Genomic DNA, 19,535 nt, shown 5'->3' on the forward strand with positions numbered 1-19,535 from the left:
TCAATTCAGTCGACCTTCAGGAAAGTTCAAATAGAGGTAAACCAATCAGAAAAGAAGCAGACACAACCCTTTTAGCTAAGACACAACAACCACCTATGACGATACAAAAAATGAGTGGCATAAGCGCTGGGGCAATGACGTAACAAGTCAACCAAACCAGTCAAGCTTACTATATCCCTTTACGACAACCAGGTCAATTGTAGGTTTTAGATTTTTTGCTTGGTATTTTTGAATGCACGATGTATGTTAGTCTTGGAATAAAAATATTATTTTATGGTTAAATTATGGATATTTTAGTCTATTCGCAGAGGCCATGAGTGTAGTCTAAGCAATATTGAGCTTCTTGTTTCGATATTGAATTGCACGATCATTTTAAGGGAATTCTGGGCCTATACCATCTGATTTGTTCCAGTGATTAAGTCGGTGGCAGCTGGAGGTTTGGTTTCTGCCATAGGAAGGTTATGCCTTCTTCCTTCCCTTATACTTTTCAGAAACCATTTAAGTCAGAACTGGTTCATACGAAATTCCTTCTGCAGTTAATTTGACTGTTCATAAAGGAAGCAGGACTTTTGGTTCCTTCCAACGTCCATTGATCCTTTTACATGAATTCCTGTAGTTCAACCAAGTAAACTATTTGTTAACTTATGTTAGTTCATTCTCCTCCACACATTGTCCTGGAGATTAGTACTGCATTCCGGAGCTTTGCTCCTTTTGATGACTGCTAACACTTCACTACTCTCCGATTCCATGGAAATAACCTACCTGTCCTGTTGGCAACTGATGCCCACTCTCCAATGCCTGTCCGAGTAGTGAGTCTCTTAATTCTAAACTTCGATCACGATCCCGTGATGTTTCTCGACTACTATTGCTTCGATCACGCGTTCTATCACGCTCCCGATGCAAAGGATGTTGATCTGGTGGCAAGTCTTTATCTATTAGTAACCTTTCAGGACTAATTCCGTGCTGTGCACGATACAGATCGGCACTTTTAATGCGTTTTTGTGGCGGAGGTGTTAGATGATTTGGACGATTCTCCGATAGTTCCCATGGTAAAGAAGTGGATGTCTGAAAGGGAATGGGTTACATTTAGATTGAATCTAATTCTAGTTGTAGTCAAGGACAATTCGGTTGTATGGAACTGTCACATTACTTTTATCCGTCTTACCGGCGACGCCTTGAGTTCCTGTACGGCAGGTGTTGATGATGACAATGGATTCACTGTAGAGGTAGATGTTTTCGATGAGGGTCCTGTCACGTCAGCCAAACCTCTCACTTGGAGGAGTTGTGCTGTTTTGAGGAAATCACTTAGCTGTTCGTGGCCTATGTTCACTTCGCCATTGTACATAAATCTGGGGAGAGACAAGAGGGTTTCCAATCAATTCAATTGAAAGAATCCAGCCAGGATACGTCCCCCCCACCCCAAACTCTAATTATATTACCACCACGATTTAATATAATCCATTCATGCACTACCCAGCTACCGACATCCTTACACTATCCACAACAAACCAATAACAATTACCTTAATAAGTTCTCGACATCTTCGGCTCGTACGTCACGCAATATAACAATCGGATGCTTACAAGGATTTGCCTTAAGTAATTTCCTAAAATACGGACTACATGCACTTAAGACTACTTTGTGTGCTGTAAATGATCTCTGATCACAGGCTAAGGTAACATCGACGAAATCCTCTTCATCTCGCAAATGTCGAAATGAGGACAATATTGAGGTTTGGAAGTCATTCCATTTCAGGGCATATTGCTGTTCGGAGGGTGAGGGTGATACTGGTGCCGGATCCATTTTAGCCACCCCCGTATTATTATTCTCGGTCGTTTGAATTTGAGTTGATTCAGTCATTTAGGATGTGCTATCTGCTATTTTTGTTTGTGTGTGATTTTTAATTGGGATAGGATAGATGATATCCTTTCCTTTGTCTCTTCGCCTTTCTCCTCCTCCTTTCTTTTTTTTTTCCTGTCACTCTTCCTATCCTTGACAGTTTGTTATTGTTTTCTTTTGCCAAAAAGCTTTTAGTTTAAAATCACTAACGGATTCGGCGAGAAATCATAAAAATAAATGTTAAATGAATGGCATGGTTTCAGGAATATGCCATTTTATTGTAGTCGTCCTCTGTTCTTTGGGAGATTTAGAATATTTCACGCATTCAGATTTTCTGTTCAGCAGAAATCTATTTTCTTCGTGTTGATTTCTGCAGTGTCATCGTGTAGAAGTGTGGTTGCGACATTTTTGAAACATCTTTCTAGGATTATCCTTTTTTTTGTGAACAGGATAAACACAGCCCAAATGCAATTTAGCGAGTAGAGTCGTCTGGGTTCAGTCTTTGGACGGACTTTATCTGGAAGAAAAGAAAAAAAATGTTGAATTAGTGAAAAAGATTTTTGATTGTCCAAGGGTATATCGTATCTTTTTGAAAAATCTGACTATCTATTGGCAGCTTTTCACTGCTATAATGAAACTTTATTCGAAATACCAAGGATAATAAGTGGAATTGCATAATTTGGGGCAAAACCAACATTTCCCACTCATCAAATTATGTTAAATCCAGTTCACTCTTCTCCAAATTTCGCTTTTTTTTCAAAGATAATTACTTTCCCCCCAAGAGGTCGAAGATACTGGCACTCTCCATCCGTTCAATATATTTCTTTAATAAACAATTACAATGCAAAAAAATAACGCACTAAAACTAAACCATAACCGCATAACAGAAAAACGTGCAAAATATCTTTCATTCTCGCGTATCTATATAATTTCCTGGAAATTATAACATCTCAGATTCAATTTATTTTTTATTGTTCTCAAATCTAAACTGCAATGAATTCCACCTACTAATTTTCTAAAGGTCATAACGCAATAAGCGCACGTTTTAGATATTCATTTCACTTTTCAAGAAGGTGAGAAATTAGTTGAAAGGAAAATGTTTAAGAAATAAGATTTTTTTGAATGTTGGTTGCATGGAATATAGTTTTACTTTTTGAACGGGCATACATGTCTGGTTGCATTACATGTTAATATGCATTCAAATGCCCTAAAATTGTAAAGGTAATATGTCCTTTCAGGGATCATTGTCCGTCATTTATAAGACAGAACATAATGTAAGATTTTTAAAGAAACTGAAACGCTAGTCTCACCTTCGGATGCGAAGTGTGTGGTGAAACTTATGGGAAGAGCATTGGATACCATGCGTTCCGCAGTTCAGAACCTACGGAAAGCAGGATTCAATGCAGATGAAGGTATTCCATTCATTCCGTTCGTCCTGACGAGGAAAATGGATATGACAACTCGGAGGGAGTTAGATTTAACGTTACGAGATCCAAAAATGCCCGTTACGATAAACGACATCGACCAATTTCTAGAAAATAGATATGTGGTCATGTCCCCCGGTTGGGATGGTCTAAGTGGGATATCCAAGGCGGAGGATCTTGGGAATAAGAGAAAAACCCAGAAGGAGATAGCCTTGGTCTCCAAGTCGGATGGTGAAAAGAGAAACTGGATTAAATGCTTCTTATGTATGGGGAAGCACTTCACAGCCCAGTGTCCTCAATTCATTGAAAGTACCGACAAGGAGAAACTGCTCCGCCGTTATCATGTTTGCATTTACTGTCTCTCCCACAAATATATCAGGGGGGAAGCGTGCAATAAACGCAAGAATCTCCAATGCGAAATATGCAAAGGGCAACATCTTACTGCCATGCATCCGTGCAAAGGGGATAATCCGTCTTCTGCTGTTCATCATGCCAAAAATTCGACAGCATTGTTATGGTCCGGAACCGTTCTTCCAACAGCTGTCGTTAAGCTAGAGGCAAGAGAAGGACATGCCGTTCCAGTTCGGTGTTTGATCGATCAAGGTAGTCAGAGCAGCTATATAACCGAAGATCTAGTACAGAAACTTCGGTTAAAAAAGAAAAAGACCAACATCGAAATTTCAGGAGTAGGTGGTGTGTCAGCAGGGAAAGTGTCAGCGGTTGTGTGTCTCACCCTTAAATTGGACGATGGTTCCGAGGTCAGCACTAAAGCGTTAGTAGTCAGACGGGTAACTAAAGGTTCCCTTCCACAGGTACCGCCGCAAGTAAAGGCATTGTTTCAAGGGAAGAAGTTGGCGGATCCCGTAACGGAACATGCATCTCACGTTCCAGTTTTATTAGGGTCTAGTATCCTTCCACAACTTTTCGTGAATGGAGTAGAAACCGTAGATAGTTTCCTGCTCCAGAACACGAAATTGGGATGGATTGTGTCTGGTCCGGCGGAATCTTCGGTATCGAAGTTCACCTCAACACATGTCACTATCAAGGAATGGGAACAGGACTTAAGGGCTTTTTGGGATATGCCCCTAAGTAGAGATGAATCTAGTCGCATAGATGACGAAATTTGTGAGGACCTATTCGTAAAGGGTCATTACCGAGAGAACGATGGTCGATACGTGGTACCGACCCCGTGGCGACAAAATAATATTAAACTAGGAAACTCGTACCACAAGGCTGTGCAGCACTATCTCGGTCAAGAGAAAAGGTGGTTGAAAAACAAAGACCACAAGCTCAAATCGGATGAGTTTATGAAAAAATATTTTAATTTGGACCACATGGCTGAAGTTCCAAAGGATCATCAATCTGACACTAGTGGCGAAGTATATTATATCCCGTATTTAAGCGTGGTTCGCCAAGAGGCCACGTCGACGAAATTGCGGAATGTCTTCAATGCTTCCAGTCCGACATCAAATGGTGTGAGCCTTAACGAGATGATCCATCCCGGTCCAAAGTTGCAAAACCATATTTTCGACATTGTCACTAGAATACGCAGGTTTGCGTATGTATACTCTAGTGACATTACTAAGATGTATCGGCAGATACTTTTGAGACCGGAGGATCAGATCAAGCTTAGGATTCTCTGGCGGACGAAGCCTCAAGAACCGATAAGAGAGTTTTACTTGAAAACGGTGACCTACGGGTTAGACTGTGCACCCTGGCAAGCAATTCGAACGCTTCACCAGGTGGCGGACGACAATGCTCCTGATGAGGAGGTCAACTGGATCATCAAGAACGCGTTCTATATGGATGATCTGTTATACGGGGCGTCCAGTATAAAAGAAGCTCAAGACGTCATCCGAAAAATCACAGAAACTCTAGGGAAAGGCAAACTTCCGCTAACGGAGTGGGCAATCGTCAGGTATCAACAAAAATTACTCTTCGGGAGGCAAATTTTCATATGTCAGGTTGGAAATTGAAGGCATCCGCTTTATGTAGCGTTTTAGACTCCCCACTGCTGCCTCAAACAGCCCTCCGTAGTGGCTGGCTCTTGGGGGGTTATGATGGCATACGATCTGACGCTGAGCCAACCTCTCCTCGCATTCACTGGTCATCTTTCCCCAGGCTTCCCTGAGAACTTTGGAAGCCCCTACTAAGTTTGTGCCGTTGTCGGAGCGAACCATTTTCGGCTGGCCTCGCCGGCTTACGAACCTTTGAAACGCAGCCAAAAATGCATTTGTGGTAAGATCCGTACAGAGCTCTAAATGTATCGCTTTAGTAGACATACATACGAAGACCACTATGTAGACCTTCATAGATTTTGTGGTCCGTAAATTTGATGCTTTTATTTGAAATGGTCCGCACAGATCGGTTCCCACATTTTCAAAAACAGCGGATGACCTGATTCGCTCGGGAGGAAGGTCTGACATTTTCGGGATTATAGTGGCTCCTCGCATTCGAACGCACCTAACGCATCCCCTAATCCACTTCTTCACTCTCTGCTGCAACGCTGGAATGTAATATCTTTCTCGGATGATAGCCATTGTGAGTCCAGTTCCACAATGTTGATGAAACTTATGAACAAATGTTGCCTCACCTTTAGCTGGAGTCAGGACTGAGGTGAGGCAGCATCCGAAGAGTTGTCTGTGTCCTAGATCGAGTTATCCTATTTTCTTTACAACTGAAGTGTCTTACACCGGAACTGAGAAGACTAGTTTTCCTCGATGGGAAGGAAAAGCAAAGATCGAGAGTTTAACTCGTTGAAATCGGGTCATGCAACTATTACACTCTTCTTCCATCATACTCTGTAGGTGCGTGGGTTCGGCGATAAACGTCTGAATTTCCTCCACCAATGACGCACATTGGAACAGACGAACCAAACCGCTGCTCATCAAATGCGTGACCCGTCGGCTTAAACAAGTGTTTATTTATTTATTTAATGAAGACAATATATAGAAAACAGAATTCCTTATTACCTATTGTCCTTAAAGGGAGGAGCAGGCCTACCTTATGCTTAAAACTGGAAAAGGACACAGAGTCAAAGGACCCAAACTGTAGAACGTTGTAGGACCGGTATAGCCTCGGGATCGGGGAGTGAAAGGAGCTCCGCGAAGGGTACTTCAAAAATGTCCGCGTGTAAAAAAGGATCCGGGTGAATTTGTGTTGTACAATTTCAAGAGTGTGACAGTACCGGATGTGGAAGGGGGACCAGACTACACAACAATATTCAAGGATGTTTCTGACAAGGGAATTGAAGAGTGTTAGGGAGGGCTGAATTGAGGTAAGGTCGGAAGAGGAACGTAGGATAACACCAGACATTTTGGAAGCTCTATTGATGGTGTCAATGAAGTGGGAAGTGAAACGAAGTTTGTCGTCGAATATTACACCCAGGTCGGGGATGTCGGTCAGTAGTGAAAGGGGTTATCCACTAAGAGAATAGGAAAAGAATGTTGGGGAGGGTTTAAGTGAATAGCACCTCCACTGACACTCAGTGTTAGCTTGTTGACCGAACACCAACGGACCAAATTATCGATTGCAATAGAGCAAAGTCCAGCGGAGACGAAACAGGAAGAGTGTCGTGAATGAAAGCATTTAGCAACGAAGTTGGTTTGAAGCCGTAGATCTTTGTTTCACGATACCATGTTGCTCTTTTACAATCAATCATCCAGGATGGAGTAAGAGGAGGGGCGGTAGTTCACAGCAAGGAAAGCGTCGCCGGTTCTGAGGATAGGGATGATAAGGGCATCCTTTGTTGTAGATTATACTCAGGGGAAGGGGGGGGGGAGGGAAAGGTGTTTTCTACAGTTAAGAAGGAAGAGGTTAGGAAGCTCATCGGGGCCAGGTCTGACATTGAGGTCAAGATTACCAATTTGGAACTCAGCCAAGGAAGGCGTAAGAAGAGAAGTAGGAGTAGGAAGTAGTCTGCAATTAGAAGAGGTGTAGAAGAAGGGAGGGGTCTAGGTAGAAAACACGGAAGAATAGTAGGTGCAGAGAAGATCGCAGGATTGTTGTGGAGAGTTGGTGGTGGAGTCAGCAAAACTGATAGAAAGAGGGAGAGATTGAGTGGGATTATGACAATTGCGGGTGTGAGATCAAAAGGGTTTCAGGTTACCGCGGGCAAGGGCGGCATCGACGCTCAATAAGTACCTTTTATGCACGTTTTTTAATCATTGACTTTACAGTGGAGGGTATGGCCTTAAAGAGAGCAAGGTCGACGTCATTCTTAGAAGCCCGAAACTTCTTCCACAGTGCATGTTTCAGGCAAATGTTATTATGAATCTCCGTTGTGAACCAAGTTGGGTACGAAAGTAGGTACCCAAGGGAAGAAGGGACATAACAGGAGAGGAGATCGGACAGGATATTGTAAAAGGTGTTTAGAGCTTGATCACACGTTGAGTTGCTTAATATATGTGTCCAGTTGAAAGACACTAAAACTGAGTTCAGACCGTCAAAGTCGGTTTGGCGGAGTTGAACTTAGTAGATTTACGCTCGGTTTTGGAGTTTAAACGAGGGAGTTCCCCTTCAAATTCAAATTCGGAGATGTTCAAGGAAATAAAAGGAGGTGGCGTTCGGGGAGGTCGGAAAGGAAGAGATCGAGAGTGCGGCCCAAGGAGTTTTTGATGGTATTGAAATTCAGGGCAGAGCGAGTGTTCATAAAGGAAGAAAGTAGAAGTGAAGAATGGCAGAGGTTGTTGGGAGGAATTGAAATGCTAGGATGATTAGGTCAATGGAGCATGGAAGAAAGGGAGGGAAGGGAATCTGACAGTAAGGACTTCAGACAAACTTTCATACAATTCTTCATACAGGTGAGAAGGGCAAACACAGAGGACGTATGCACAATTTGAAATAATAAAACTTGTTTTTCCTATTCGCTAGTGTTGACTTTTATTTTGCAAATACCGATATTTCGGGAACCACTTATTCCCTTCATCAGTGCTAACAAGACTTAGTATTTACAAAATAAAAGTCAACAGTAGCGAATAGGAAAAGCAAGTTTTCTCTTAGTCGAGTGCAAATGATATCTACACCAGATATTTTTCGAAAAAGCTGATAACTTGGGAGGTCACCACTAAGGGCAACGTTGCCCCTAGACAGTCGAGATTTGTCGCGGGACTCGGAAAGGAACTTGAATAGTCCCCGGATTGAAATAATTACCGATGCTGTAAAAGATGAGCGCGAAAGGCAGCAAACTGCGAAAGCGTTTGCTTCGCTGGGGGAACGCAATGAAATTAACTCGGTGAGTTCATCAAGGAGGGGCGGAATATCTACGAAAATATCAGGGCTCTGATACGTGGCATTAAGTTGTCCTATATAAGGGCGGTGGAGAAGAAAAACGCCCAAAGCGTCATGAGCCAAAGTCATGCGGGAAACACAGGAGACAGCTCCTTAATATAAGGTAGGTGAGAATGCGGGCAAACGGAGTAGGACGGAATAAGTTAACCCCTTGGTGCCCAAGCAGAAAAAGGCCTCTTCGCCCAAAAACGCAAAGTTCCGAGTACTTCTTCGCCTACGGCCCCAACTTTGACAAAAGGGGAAGAGTCTATAGCTCGTAAACCCGAACAATGGACAAAGGTGGGCGGGTAAAAGCGGCAGAAGGAAAAAAAAGAAAATTCTTCCGGAAGCAGTCACTATTTCCAAGAAAGGGGATATGCCTTACAGCGAGATCCTTCAGAAAGTCAAAGTCAATCCGTATCAGGCGTATGCAGAAAAGGGATAGTAATCATGTTGCAGGTGGTGGCGGCAGATACCCGGCATACAGAGGGGAGCTGAATCATAGGGCTACATGAGATTGATACAAATCAACCACTGGGAGGCTCAAGACTTGCTGCCGCAAATCATTCCAGCATCGAATCTGGACGCGACGGTAATTTGTGAACCTTACCCAAATTACGGTAGTGCTACGTGGGTGAAAGACTTAACTGGAAATGCGGCGATATGGGTATACGGACGGCAAGCTATTGAAGAAACAATGGTATTCCCCGGAGCCAGTTTTGTAAGGGAAAAGTCAATGGCGTCCATATCTACAACTGTTACGCTCCTCCCAGTGCAAGACCAGCGCAATATTAGGATATGCTAGACAGCTTGGTGTTGGACGCTAGAGACTACAGCCCCAACACCATTGCCAGCGATTTCAATGCCTTAGACTGAAGAAGTCGAGTGACAAACACTAGGTGTCAAATCCTGCCTGAAACCTTCCCGGAGCAGGATATCGTACTAGTCAATGTTGGATACGTGTCCACCATCCTAGGCACAGTGCTAGGCGCAATCGTCTATATGGCTTACCTCAGTGCCTCGTTGGCGAGAGGGATGGTCTGAACATTACACCCACATTGATCACCAGGCTATCTTTCTCGACAACAGAAACGGAGCAGGCGACGGTCGAGTTAGCAACAGAAATGGAAAACCAGAATAGCTGGTTGGTCCACTGGAGCTTTCGAGGAACAAACTTTCATGGCGGCTTTAGAAGGAGATCATGGCCCGAAAGGAACGGCGCTAGAAAAAGTGAACCAGCTATGTCAGCGGGTAACTGAGGCGTGCGATTCTACAATATCGCGACGGGAGAAGCCGTAGGAAGAGTAGGAAACCAAATTATTGGTGGAATCAGGAGACATTGACTGCTGTTAAGTGCTGTGGGGTGGTGACGCTGGATGTCAGGAATGCCTTTAACTCGGCCAAATGGGATTGGATTAAGGGCGCCCTGGCTAAACTGAGTGTTCCTGGTTACTTAGCTTGGATAGTTGAGAGTTACCTCTGGGGGGGACTTCTGTGATACGAGACGGCGGACGGGCCGAAGGAATATATTGTGACAGCAGGTGTTCCCCAAGGCTCCGTACTGGGACCCTTGCTGTGGAGCATGATGAATGATCGAGTGCTCGGCGTTCGAGTGCCAAAGAAGGCAACATTGACTGGTTCTGCAAACGATCTAGAGGTAGTAGTGGTTGCGAAAGAGTCCCAGGACGTGAAACTGTATGGAAGTGAAACCATTCATGTCATCAAAGCATGGCTGCAAATAGTGAAGCTGGACCTAGCGGAAGATGAGACGGAGGCAAATAACAAGAAAAACAATACTGTCAACATCGGAGTTGGAAATTGTCAAATTGAGCATAAGGGGACACTTGGATTACGCGCGAAAAGGTAGCAAAGGCTAGCTCATCTCTAGCAAGGATGATGCCTAGTATTGGAGGGCCAACATTTAGTCGCCGGTTGCTTATTGCAGGGGTGATGAAATTCATTCTGCTATCCGCTCCTCCTGTCTGGGCGTGCGTGTGTTAATTAACACAGTGAACCAGGGAAGGGTAAGTTCGGCATACCGGCAAATTGCGTCGAGGGTGTGTAGTGCATATAGGACAATATTCGGTGAGGCAGTTTGTGTCATCGCGGGGATGATTCCCTTGGATCTTCTAGCGAATGAGGCATACGGTCTTCTCAGGAAAAGAAGGACACATCCGGGCGAAGTGACTGCGGGCTTCCGAAAAACTACTAGCAAGGAGCTGTATAGGAGAAAAAGGTCGTTGGACCCATACACTGACCCCGTGTATTGAGAGTTGGGTCGAGCGGAGGCATGAAGAGTTGAATTATCACCTAACACAGTTCCTAATGGGGCACGGTGTATACAGGAAGTACTTGCATCGCTTCGGATTGGATGAGTCCCCAGACACGAGGACCCAGAGCATGTTATGTTCCATTGTCCGAGATTCGCGATTGAACGATACCCTCAACGCAGTCATGATATCCCACAATTTCGTGGAGGAGATGTTGAGGCCGGAAGGAATTTGGAGTGCGATAAACGGAACAGTAACTATCGCTGGACACAAAACAAGGAAAGAAGTTTTGCAATTCACTGGTGGATGTCATAAGGAATCAGAAGCATTGTAAAGGACTTCCTAGAGAACAACATAAGTTGAAGAACTCCCCACAACCGTGTCCTAGGTGAGCAACATCTTTAGAGTGGGATATTTTGTTTCTGCCGACGACTACACCGAATTTGATATCAATTGGAGCATCATATGGAAAATGACCGCCAGTATCACTCACAAGTGCCAAACTTTCATAAACTCATGTTTGCATCGTGTCACGGAGACCATGTCAAATGAAAAAAATCGTCGGAGCAAAAGCCACACACCCGTAGATGAGGAGGTAACATTAGATAAATCCATAGTGATCCATATATTGGAATCTACTATTGCAGGATGACTAGCCAATGAGTTGGTCATCTTAGAGCTACATCGCATACAGCAGTTGAGGAAAAGTATAAGCATCTGGAAAAGCTTTGGGTGTGTTGAAACACATTGCCAGGAGCAGATAGCATTGGCACGTCGTCACCGACTTTGAACGAACCTATCCTCCCTTCCCCAAACAACGGAACAGATTCATCCCAGAAATTATTATAGAAAGAGTACGTTCAGAAACGTACGCCGTTTCTAGAAATATCCAGGCTTGCTCCTTTTCCTATCTTTGTATTTTTTGGTTCTATGGGTCATTGGCTCCCTATTCTCTACCCTACCTACAATCATGCCTCTTCAAACGATCAGTTAACGATATCAATGACATTCCTTAATTCATTCCATATTGTATCAGATTTTCGATAAATCAACCCGAATAAACCAAAACTAACAAGTCTCTCCCCATTCTTTCCCCAATTGAAATATAAAATCCGAATTTATCGCACTCAGCATACCCTAAAAAAATATTACTTTGTTTTCGTAACATTAACATCCCATTTTCATCCAAATTAAATAGATGAAATCGTACATTAACCATTCCATATTATACTACGTACGCATATCTCAATCCCATCACCACTACTATTACCAGAATAGTTCCACCAAAAAAAAAGATACAATTCCAAATCCTTTTACACTGTCCTCATGCTGTCATTGTTGGGTAATTCTTCCAGACCGTTAATCGGCAAACCTTTGAAAAACAATCACAAAACTATAACATTATCTTCATCTTAGTTTCAAGGAGTCGAACGGCAGGAAAAAGGAGGAATAAGATCACGAAAGCAACCAGGACAGAAAATCCTTGACTAACATATATCCGTTTTGAATGGTCACATTACTGGCAATGAAGTAAAGCTCCCCAAGTCTCCAAGCTGAATGGAATGATGGATAATAAAAAATAATCGACCATCTTTGAATCACACTCGAAAATATGTACGTTCTGATAGTCCTTGCGTATACATGAATATGTATTTACGTAAATGTCTATATACGCACGATATTCTGTATTATTCGGTGACACTTTATTGTATTCTCCATTTCGGAGTATGATTGTTGTGAATTTTTCTATATTATATCACTTGTATGAGCTACAATAAAACCGAAACAACGTCTCTATTTATTATGTAAGAAACCTATGTTGACATACTGTGACTTATCAGGAGGGGGTACCTATCAGGCGAATAATAATCCTAGATAAATCATGACATCCAATAATAAATCAAACTTATAAAAATATCTTTAACACAGGGTTGGCTCTGAACAAGTTATGCTCCCCTCTTATAATCATATATAGATCCCCTCTCCTATAATCACCTGTCACTTATCAGGTGCCAACTCCTACATCGAACAGATAGCATCCACCCAATCTGGTCTTACTTCTCACTTATTGACTTGTACTTATTTCATCCTTCACCTTATTTTCCATTTATCATGACATATAAGTCTTAGCGGTAAACCTAAAACGACAGGACAAACACAATGAAGAACATAAACATCCGTGACGCGACCAGGATTTTGAGATAACGTGATTTAGAGTCTCAAACTCAACCAACGCGGCCATTTCACTCTTCAAATCAGTATGGAAGAAAGCTATTTTCCAGACCGCCGAAGGACAATCGTAACCGAATGATGGGGAAGACCAAACTAATTATAACGAGTCCTTCAGTCTGAGGAAGTCCCCCATTTGAGCTCAATAATTCAACCCAACCAATGGAAATGGGTAGATAAGTTATCAAAAAAATATTCACAAAAGGAAAGCTCCAGATAAGCAGATAAATGTTGCTCGTCATTGACTTCTAAAAATGAACTCAAAGGATAATCACAAGCAACAGTAACTAGGTGCCCCAGACAATGTAAAAGCGGAGAACAGGATTAAGTAACATTACAGGTAATGCCTAGGATATTATCGAGTCACTGACTCAACCTGAGACGACCAACTCCTCATTTTACGTACCTATTAGAAGATTTTTGGAACTTTCCTTGATACTATGGGGCGGATAGGTTCTTCTTGGGAGGTTCTCAACCAAGAAAACAAAAATCTTACAAAAATGGACAAATGTCCTGAAACCCTGAAACCCTTATGTAGGTTTTCCATTCCAGCTTGGTATTATACCTCTTTTCAGCGCTGCTTTAAGCAAAGGGTCTTCTATGCATATCGTTACCAGCCAGGATCTCTCGGGGCTAGAGACCTTATCTTTCGTGTTTTCCGTATTCAACTGATGTGCTCCTGAACATCCGACAAATTCAATAATACGCGGTACTTCTCAGAGCATGCAAGCATCATACTTTATAGAAGTAAAAAAGTGAGGTCCCTACCGAAACATGTCATGTCAAATGTACGGCACAATTGACAACTTCCCCCTTCTAGTCGGAACCGATAATAGATACGTATCGCAACTAAGGTGGGACGATTCATTTGGAGCCAGCCATACAGCCATGTGCATATACGCAATGCCAGTCTGAGTGAGCAGATCGTTAAAGGTGTCACTGCTCAAATGAAAGGCAAAAGATGAAGTTAGAGCTGGAGCCGAAGCGTCAAACGCCAAGATAACTACTTCAAATCAGTAAAACTGACAATTTCTTTCTAGCATTTCTGTCAGCCGTGCAACTAACAAAACGTAGTTATGTGCGAATCGTAAGACCTCTCCTCCCCCCCCCCCCCCCCTGGTTGACACCAAGGCAAACAAGGACATATCGGCGGGACATTTTAACTGACTGCTAGTCAAGAGTCACCAGTGCGCAGTATTTCCCTTCGTCGTAGGCTTTTCTGGCTAGTTCAAAAACTAGTTTGGTAAAATCTACCGCTGACCGAGCCGTCCAGAAGCCCAACTGCCTATTCGATAAATAACCGCCACCGCTAGAGGACATTGCCTATTTTATTCAGAAGACAGATAGGTCTATGGGATGTTGGTTCATCTATCGGCTTACCTGTCTTCGGCATCAATACAAGCTTTTGTCTTTTCCACTCTGCGGCGAACGAAACTTCTTTCATGCAGTCTGTAACTACCCGTGCAAACATGCTTGGTGCCATTTCCCTTGCCAGTTTCAGCGTCTTGTTCGGGATTCGATCAATGCTAGGGGCGGCGACATCCCGGACCCTTTCGTCTGTGGTTACTGGAGGTATGTCTTGGGCGCTCATTGGTATCATTGGGAAAATTGTTTCCGGATGTTGGGGGAACAATGTCGAAACTATCTCCCAAAATAATCTAGGATACATAATAGGAGGGGACATTTTGCCGTTTATTTCTGAAATAACGGACTTGTACGCTCCTCCCCATGGATCCAAGCCTGCCTCATTACAGAGTCGCTTGAAGCATTAATTTTTACTTTTCGTGATGACCCACTGCATCATTTTTCATGTCTGTTTATATTCGAGGAACCGTTGTTCATACTCTGGCATGTTTCTTCGGCGTTGACTCCGCCTTCTGGGCTTCAAGCTTTCCGTACGACACTTCGCTATTTCAGTGTTCCTCCAGTAATTAGGGTTACGCTTCCGGGAGTGCACACGTCTTGGCATAGAAGCATCACATGCTCGATATATCTGTTGGGACAGCTGCGATGCTTTTTCTATGGCCGTTCCAGTAAACTCGGTGTTTCGCCACAATACCTCCAGAAATGTATCCTTATCAAGTGGTCCTCATGACCAACCTGTTTCTGGTTCCTTTAGCAGTCAGTGCTACTTTTTCAAATTTCGGAATAGTTTCTACCTCCCTAATCACGATAGATAATGGTCATTTCGGTATTCTCTGAAGTCGTTGTATAAGGTACCTTTGAAAGACCTGAAAATATTTTTGACACTTGGCGACCATATCTGGTTGGATCGAATTTTTGAATATTTTAAACTTCAGATTTTTGCATTCCGCATGACATAATGCAACTTTAATTGGAAAATTTTGATAGAATGCCTAACAAGTTTCCAAACAAGTTAATTATTTATTGAATCCAAGAAATGACTCCGAAAATATTGTTCCCCAACAAATAGCATATCGACCAGTGAGATGAGGGCTTTACAGAATTAGGAGTAGTTTAACAGTAGACGAAAATCCCTTATAAAGTTGAACGGTCCAGTAAAAGCCGAAGTTTTGGGCGGAAACTGCCTATGTTTTGGAATTCAGTATATTTTGTCAAAAAGTAGGGTATCACGACGAAACTATATACTCTGTTAGCAAGACGAGCCCTGAACATAATTGGAAAACGAACCACAATGTATTCACCAGACCGCGTTAATTTGTCTGTAGCGCGAAAACCACCCAACCGACGATTGTGCTGCAAATGACAAAGGGAGGTTTCATTGGCAAACTAGGTTAGGATACCTTAGTATCGGCCGAACGCAATGTTCACGGCATTGTCGTGGTGTTATGAAGTGGACGACGAATTAAGACGTATGATCCAGTGGACAAGAAAAAGAAGAATTTCAAGACGCCTACAGAAAGGTAAGGAAGACTTGGAAAGCTCAGAAACAGATAGGCACACTCGACTGACAACGAAAGTCGCATGACGCTAGGTTTGTAAGATTGGAGAACGCGGTCACTCGGTCGAGAAGGCGTCCAGGAGGGAAAGAGCCAACATCGGGCGATATCACCATATAAGAAGATGATACCACAACCCCAAAATGTATTTAAACGACTAGAATTGGGATTTGACAAGGAAAGTTTCACATGTTGATCGAACGCCCTCACCTCTATAGACTTGGGTCACTATCTCGTTGGCATGGCTCGAATAACAAAACCATCTAGAATCCCCTCTAACACTCAGGTGAGAGTTAACATTGAAGCTATTCATAACACAGACCTCCGTGACACCTATAAGGGGGAAATGGATGCCAGAATAACCGCTGTCAACAGGCGTCCTGGAGATGAAGCATCAGCGAATGATATTTATAATTACTCGAAGAACGTTATCATTGATCCGCCCACAAACCCACTTGGCCCCAGTTGCAAGAAAAGTCAGAACAGCTTATTTCACGACGAAAGTAAGCTAGCAACGGAGCGGAAGAATGCTGCATACCGAGAATCCTCCGAAGAATTTTGGCCCCCTACATGAGGATGGACGATTCCGTAGTCTATATAACGACGAAATCTATGCGCGATGACATGACCGTCAGGTTGTGGACAAAATCCGGCTCAACAGGTTGCGGTGGGCGAGTCACCTAATCCGTATTAATGAGGACCATTCAGCCCGGAAAGTCTATAAGGGCAATATCTATTATAGAAAAAGAAGACGAGGCAGGCCCTGCCTGAGAGGGAGCAATGACGTAGGCTAGAACGCCAGGTAGCTTTTAGAGATACCGAATTGGTGGACCTCGGCGTAAAACCGGGGTGTCTGGAGTTCCTTACTAAGGCAGGCCTAGACTGGATACCGGTTGTTGCGCCGTTGATGATGACTTACAGATGCAAATTGTTACTAGTCTGATGTACTCCTGAATATACGTTCTAAGCAGTTCAATATTGCACGACATTTTCGAGTGAGTTTAGGGACCAAAAGAAGGAATAGGTACCACCATGGGTAATCATCATGCGGCACATCAGAAAAATGTTCTTCTGTCAGAACCGATGGTGCTCAGAGGTGGCGGTAAGGAAGACCCAACCCTGTCGGCCGAACCAAAACTAAGTGGCCGAGGAGAACCTCTATAGTGGTGGCACCGGGAGACGCTGTATCACATTGACTTGCCGGCCGTGATGCAGTAGGCGAATGCTCCAAAGGACTAATTAGGGCGATCAGACCCGAGTCTGTACGGGGACTCATCTGAAGTGGCAATAGGTCACGAAACCTTACCAGGGGTATACTGGTGCTATGGGAACTGGGATAGGCCCTGAATTCACATACTTAAGGTGAACTCCTATTTTATGTGCGTTCGGCTCGGTTGTTTGCGGTTGACCCTCTAGTGGGAGCTTCATGGTGGTTGTGATTGCGTTCAAGCGAATACAGACCTTCGGGCCTCAGTGTAGTGTTGCGTTTCAACACGGGTGCGGTACTTCTTAGTTCGGTAGAGATTTAGGTAGGTCTTGCATCCACCAATATGAATTCTGACTCTTGCACGCGGTATAAACTGGAATCGGTAGACTGGTAGGGCGGGGCTCTGATTGTGGTCACAAAATCAATCTGTACGTGTACATATGCTCAATGCCGAACTGAGCCTGTAGATGATCAAAAGTTAGATCCATGCAAATCCGTAGTTGAAGAAACAATCGTTTTTCGAATGCTAAGGGAAAAGATAGTTTCTTCAGATCAGTAAAGCTGAACTTTTTTTTTGCAGCATTTCTGTCAGAGGTGGGTGGAGACAACAAAACATAGCTAGGTGCAAACTGTAGGATCACATCCACTTTCCTGAGCCTGGTTAGCGAAAAGGCAAGTGAGTGCATATCGGCGGGACACTTTAGCTGACTCCCCCCATATGTTCGCGGCCCCGCATGATTGGCTTTCGCCACTTTTTCATATAGAGTATGGTCTTTTTGTTGCGACAGCCAATCCGAATAGGTACCCTCGCGAACGCTGGATCTGATGAGTCACTAAACTTATATAATCGGATGATGTACTGATATTTTAATTTTCGCCAACAACTAGATAGTGTGCTACTCGCCTACTCCCTGCTTGAATTGAAAATCCACTTTGGAAACTACAAACCTTCGTCTCAAGAAATGATTCCGAGAAAGAGAGAATCGCCCAATAGGATCACAGTTTTGAAGAGATGTAAGGGCAAAAGACCAAACATCGTTTAAATATAAGTTATCGTCCTTAAAAGTTACAAAAGTAGGAACTTGGGACCAAGAATTTGCTTATCTTTTCAAATTAAGTGTATTCTTCCAACGAATTGGATGTCACTCAAAGAATAGGTTGACGGAATTAATCACTGGTCAGCAAAGCGATCCCTGACAAACCCTGACAAGAGACTACAAGACATTATTTTGGACAATTTTATATTACTGCAAGTTAGATCTGAAAGATAAATTAGACCGCAGGGCGGTCAACCAGTCCATTTGAGCGGCTAGTTCGCAGACAAATTTTAGCCTCAGCAAGGGAGGATGGCCCAGTGGTAAACTAGATACAACAGGGAGTTATACACTCCGTGTAACGAGCCAGAAGCCAAAACCCATATCAAAATCTGCAAACTCCAGTGAGTAGGTCATGTAGAGAGGAAGGACGAATGGATGATTCTAAGTCGCCTAATCAAAGGAAAGGTAGAAAATAATGACCACTTGAAAGCTTTGAAAGTAGTAGAGAGACTTGGAGATTGATAACTGGTAAGTGCATGCTGTTCGGTATTTGAAATTGTGGGTGGTGGTCAGTTAATCGAGAAAGATAGAGTTCGGAAGGCTACGGAGGGGCATGTGAAATAACCGGAAGTGGGACTTAACAAGAAGGGAGATAGGACGAGGGTCTAGGGCTTGGGAATCTTCTTTTTGTATTCGTTATATTTCTGGAACCGTGGCACCTCAAATTCTTCATATTTAGCTGTTATTATTGTTATTCTGTTAAGGGAAGTTGCACTGCGTACTAAAAGAAAGAACTATTGTGCCCCTTTTACTGATTGTAGTGTGCCTAGTAACTATGGTAGATCAAGTGAGCCTATAACTGTCAGGAATTTTTAGACAGAACCTGCAGTCAGTGTCCGTAGGTATCCCTAGTCTCCCCAGTTGACAGTTTACTAGGCAGTGACCAGTGTGTATGCCTGCGATAATCCGGACGTTCCTCTTGATAAGGTGTAAGTAGCCCTCTGCGCGGTTGTGTAAGTATCCCTTCATTAGCACCCTGTATAGTTCCCTAAGCTGTTCCTCTTTATGCTTCTTTCCTGGCTAGTTCGTCCGCTGCCTCATTGTCTTCCGACTCAACATGACCCAACCAGAGTCTAAGCGCAGCTCAATTGAAGTATCCCGTCAATTCGCGGATACTTGTCTCTAAGTTAGCTAAACTCAGGGCTATGGATAGGGTGACAATGACTCAGTAGTTTCCTAATGGCCCGATGATATTAATCAAAGAACTTTCTCGATGTATAAGTTTGACTTTGAATTCTTTCCTTGAAATCCCTAAATTGGTAAAGCAAGCGAGCAGTTCT

At 43.3% G+C, this 19,535-nt stretch overlaps 1 protein-coding gene across 5 annotated transcripts in view; it reads right to left on the reverse strand.

Moving 5' to 3' along the window:
* LOC119652351 (protein abrupt) overlaps positions 1-19,535 on the reverse strand; it is a 143,585-nt gene that overhangs the window by 122,395 nt on the left and 1,655 nt on the right. For 3 of the 5 annotated variants that reach the window (XM_038056414.1, XM_038056443.1, XM_038056453.1), the window contains exons 2-4: positions 1,523-2,356; positions 1,151-1,349; positions 763-1,065 (exon numbers count right to left, since the gene is read on the reverse strand). In XM_038056414.1, the coding sequence (XP_037912342.1) occupies positions 763-1,065; positions 1,151-1,349; positions 1,523-1,860 (840 nt within the window). In that variant the 5' untranslated portion in view covers positions 1,861-2,356. The remainder of the gene's footprint in view (positions 1-762; positions 1,066-1,150; positions 1,350-1,522; positions 2,357-19,535) is intronic. The other 2 variants (XM_038056425.1, XM_038056435.1) reach the window with 2 other exon arrangements.

The sequence above is a fragment of the Hermetia illucens genome, chromosome 1 (genome assembly GCF_905115235.1).
Source record: "Hermetia illucens chromosome 1, iHerIll2.2.curated.20191125, whole genome shotgun sequence".
Lineage (NCBI taxonomy): Eukaryota > Metazoa > Arthropoda > Insecta > Diptera > Stratiomyidae > Hermetia > Hermetia illucens.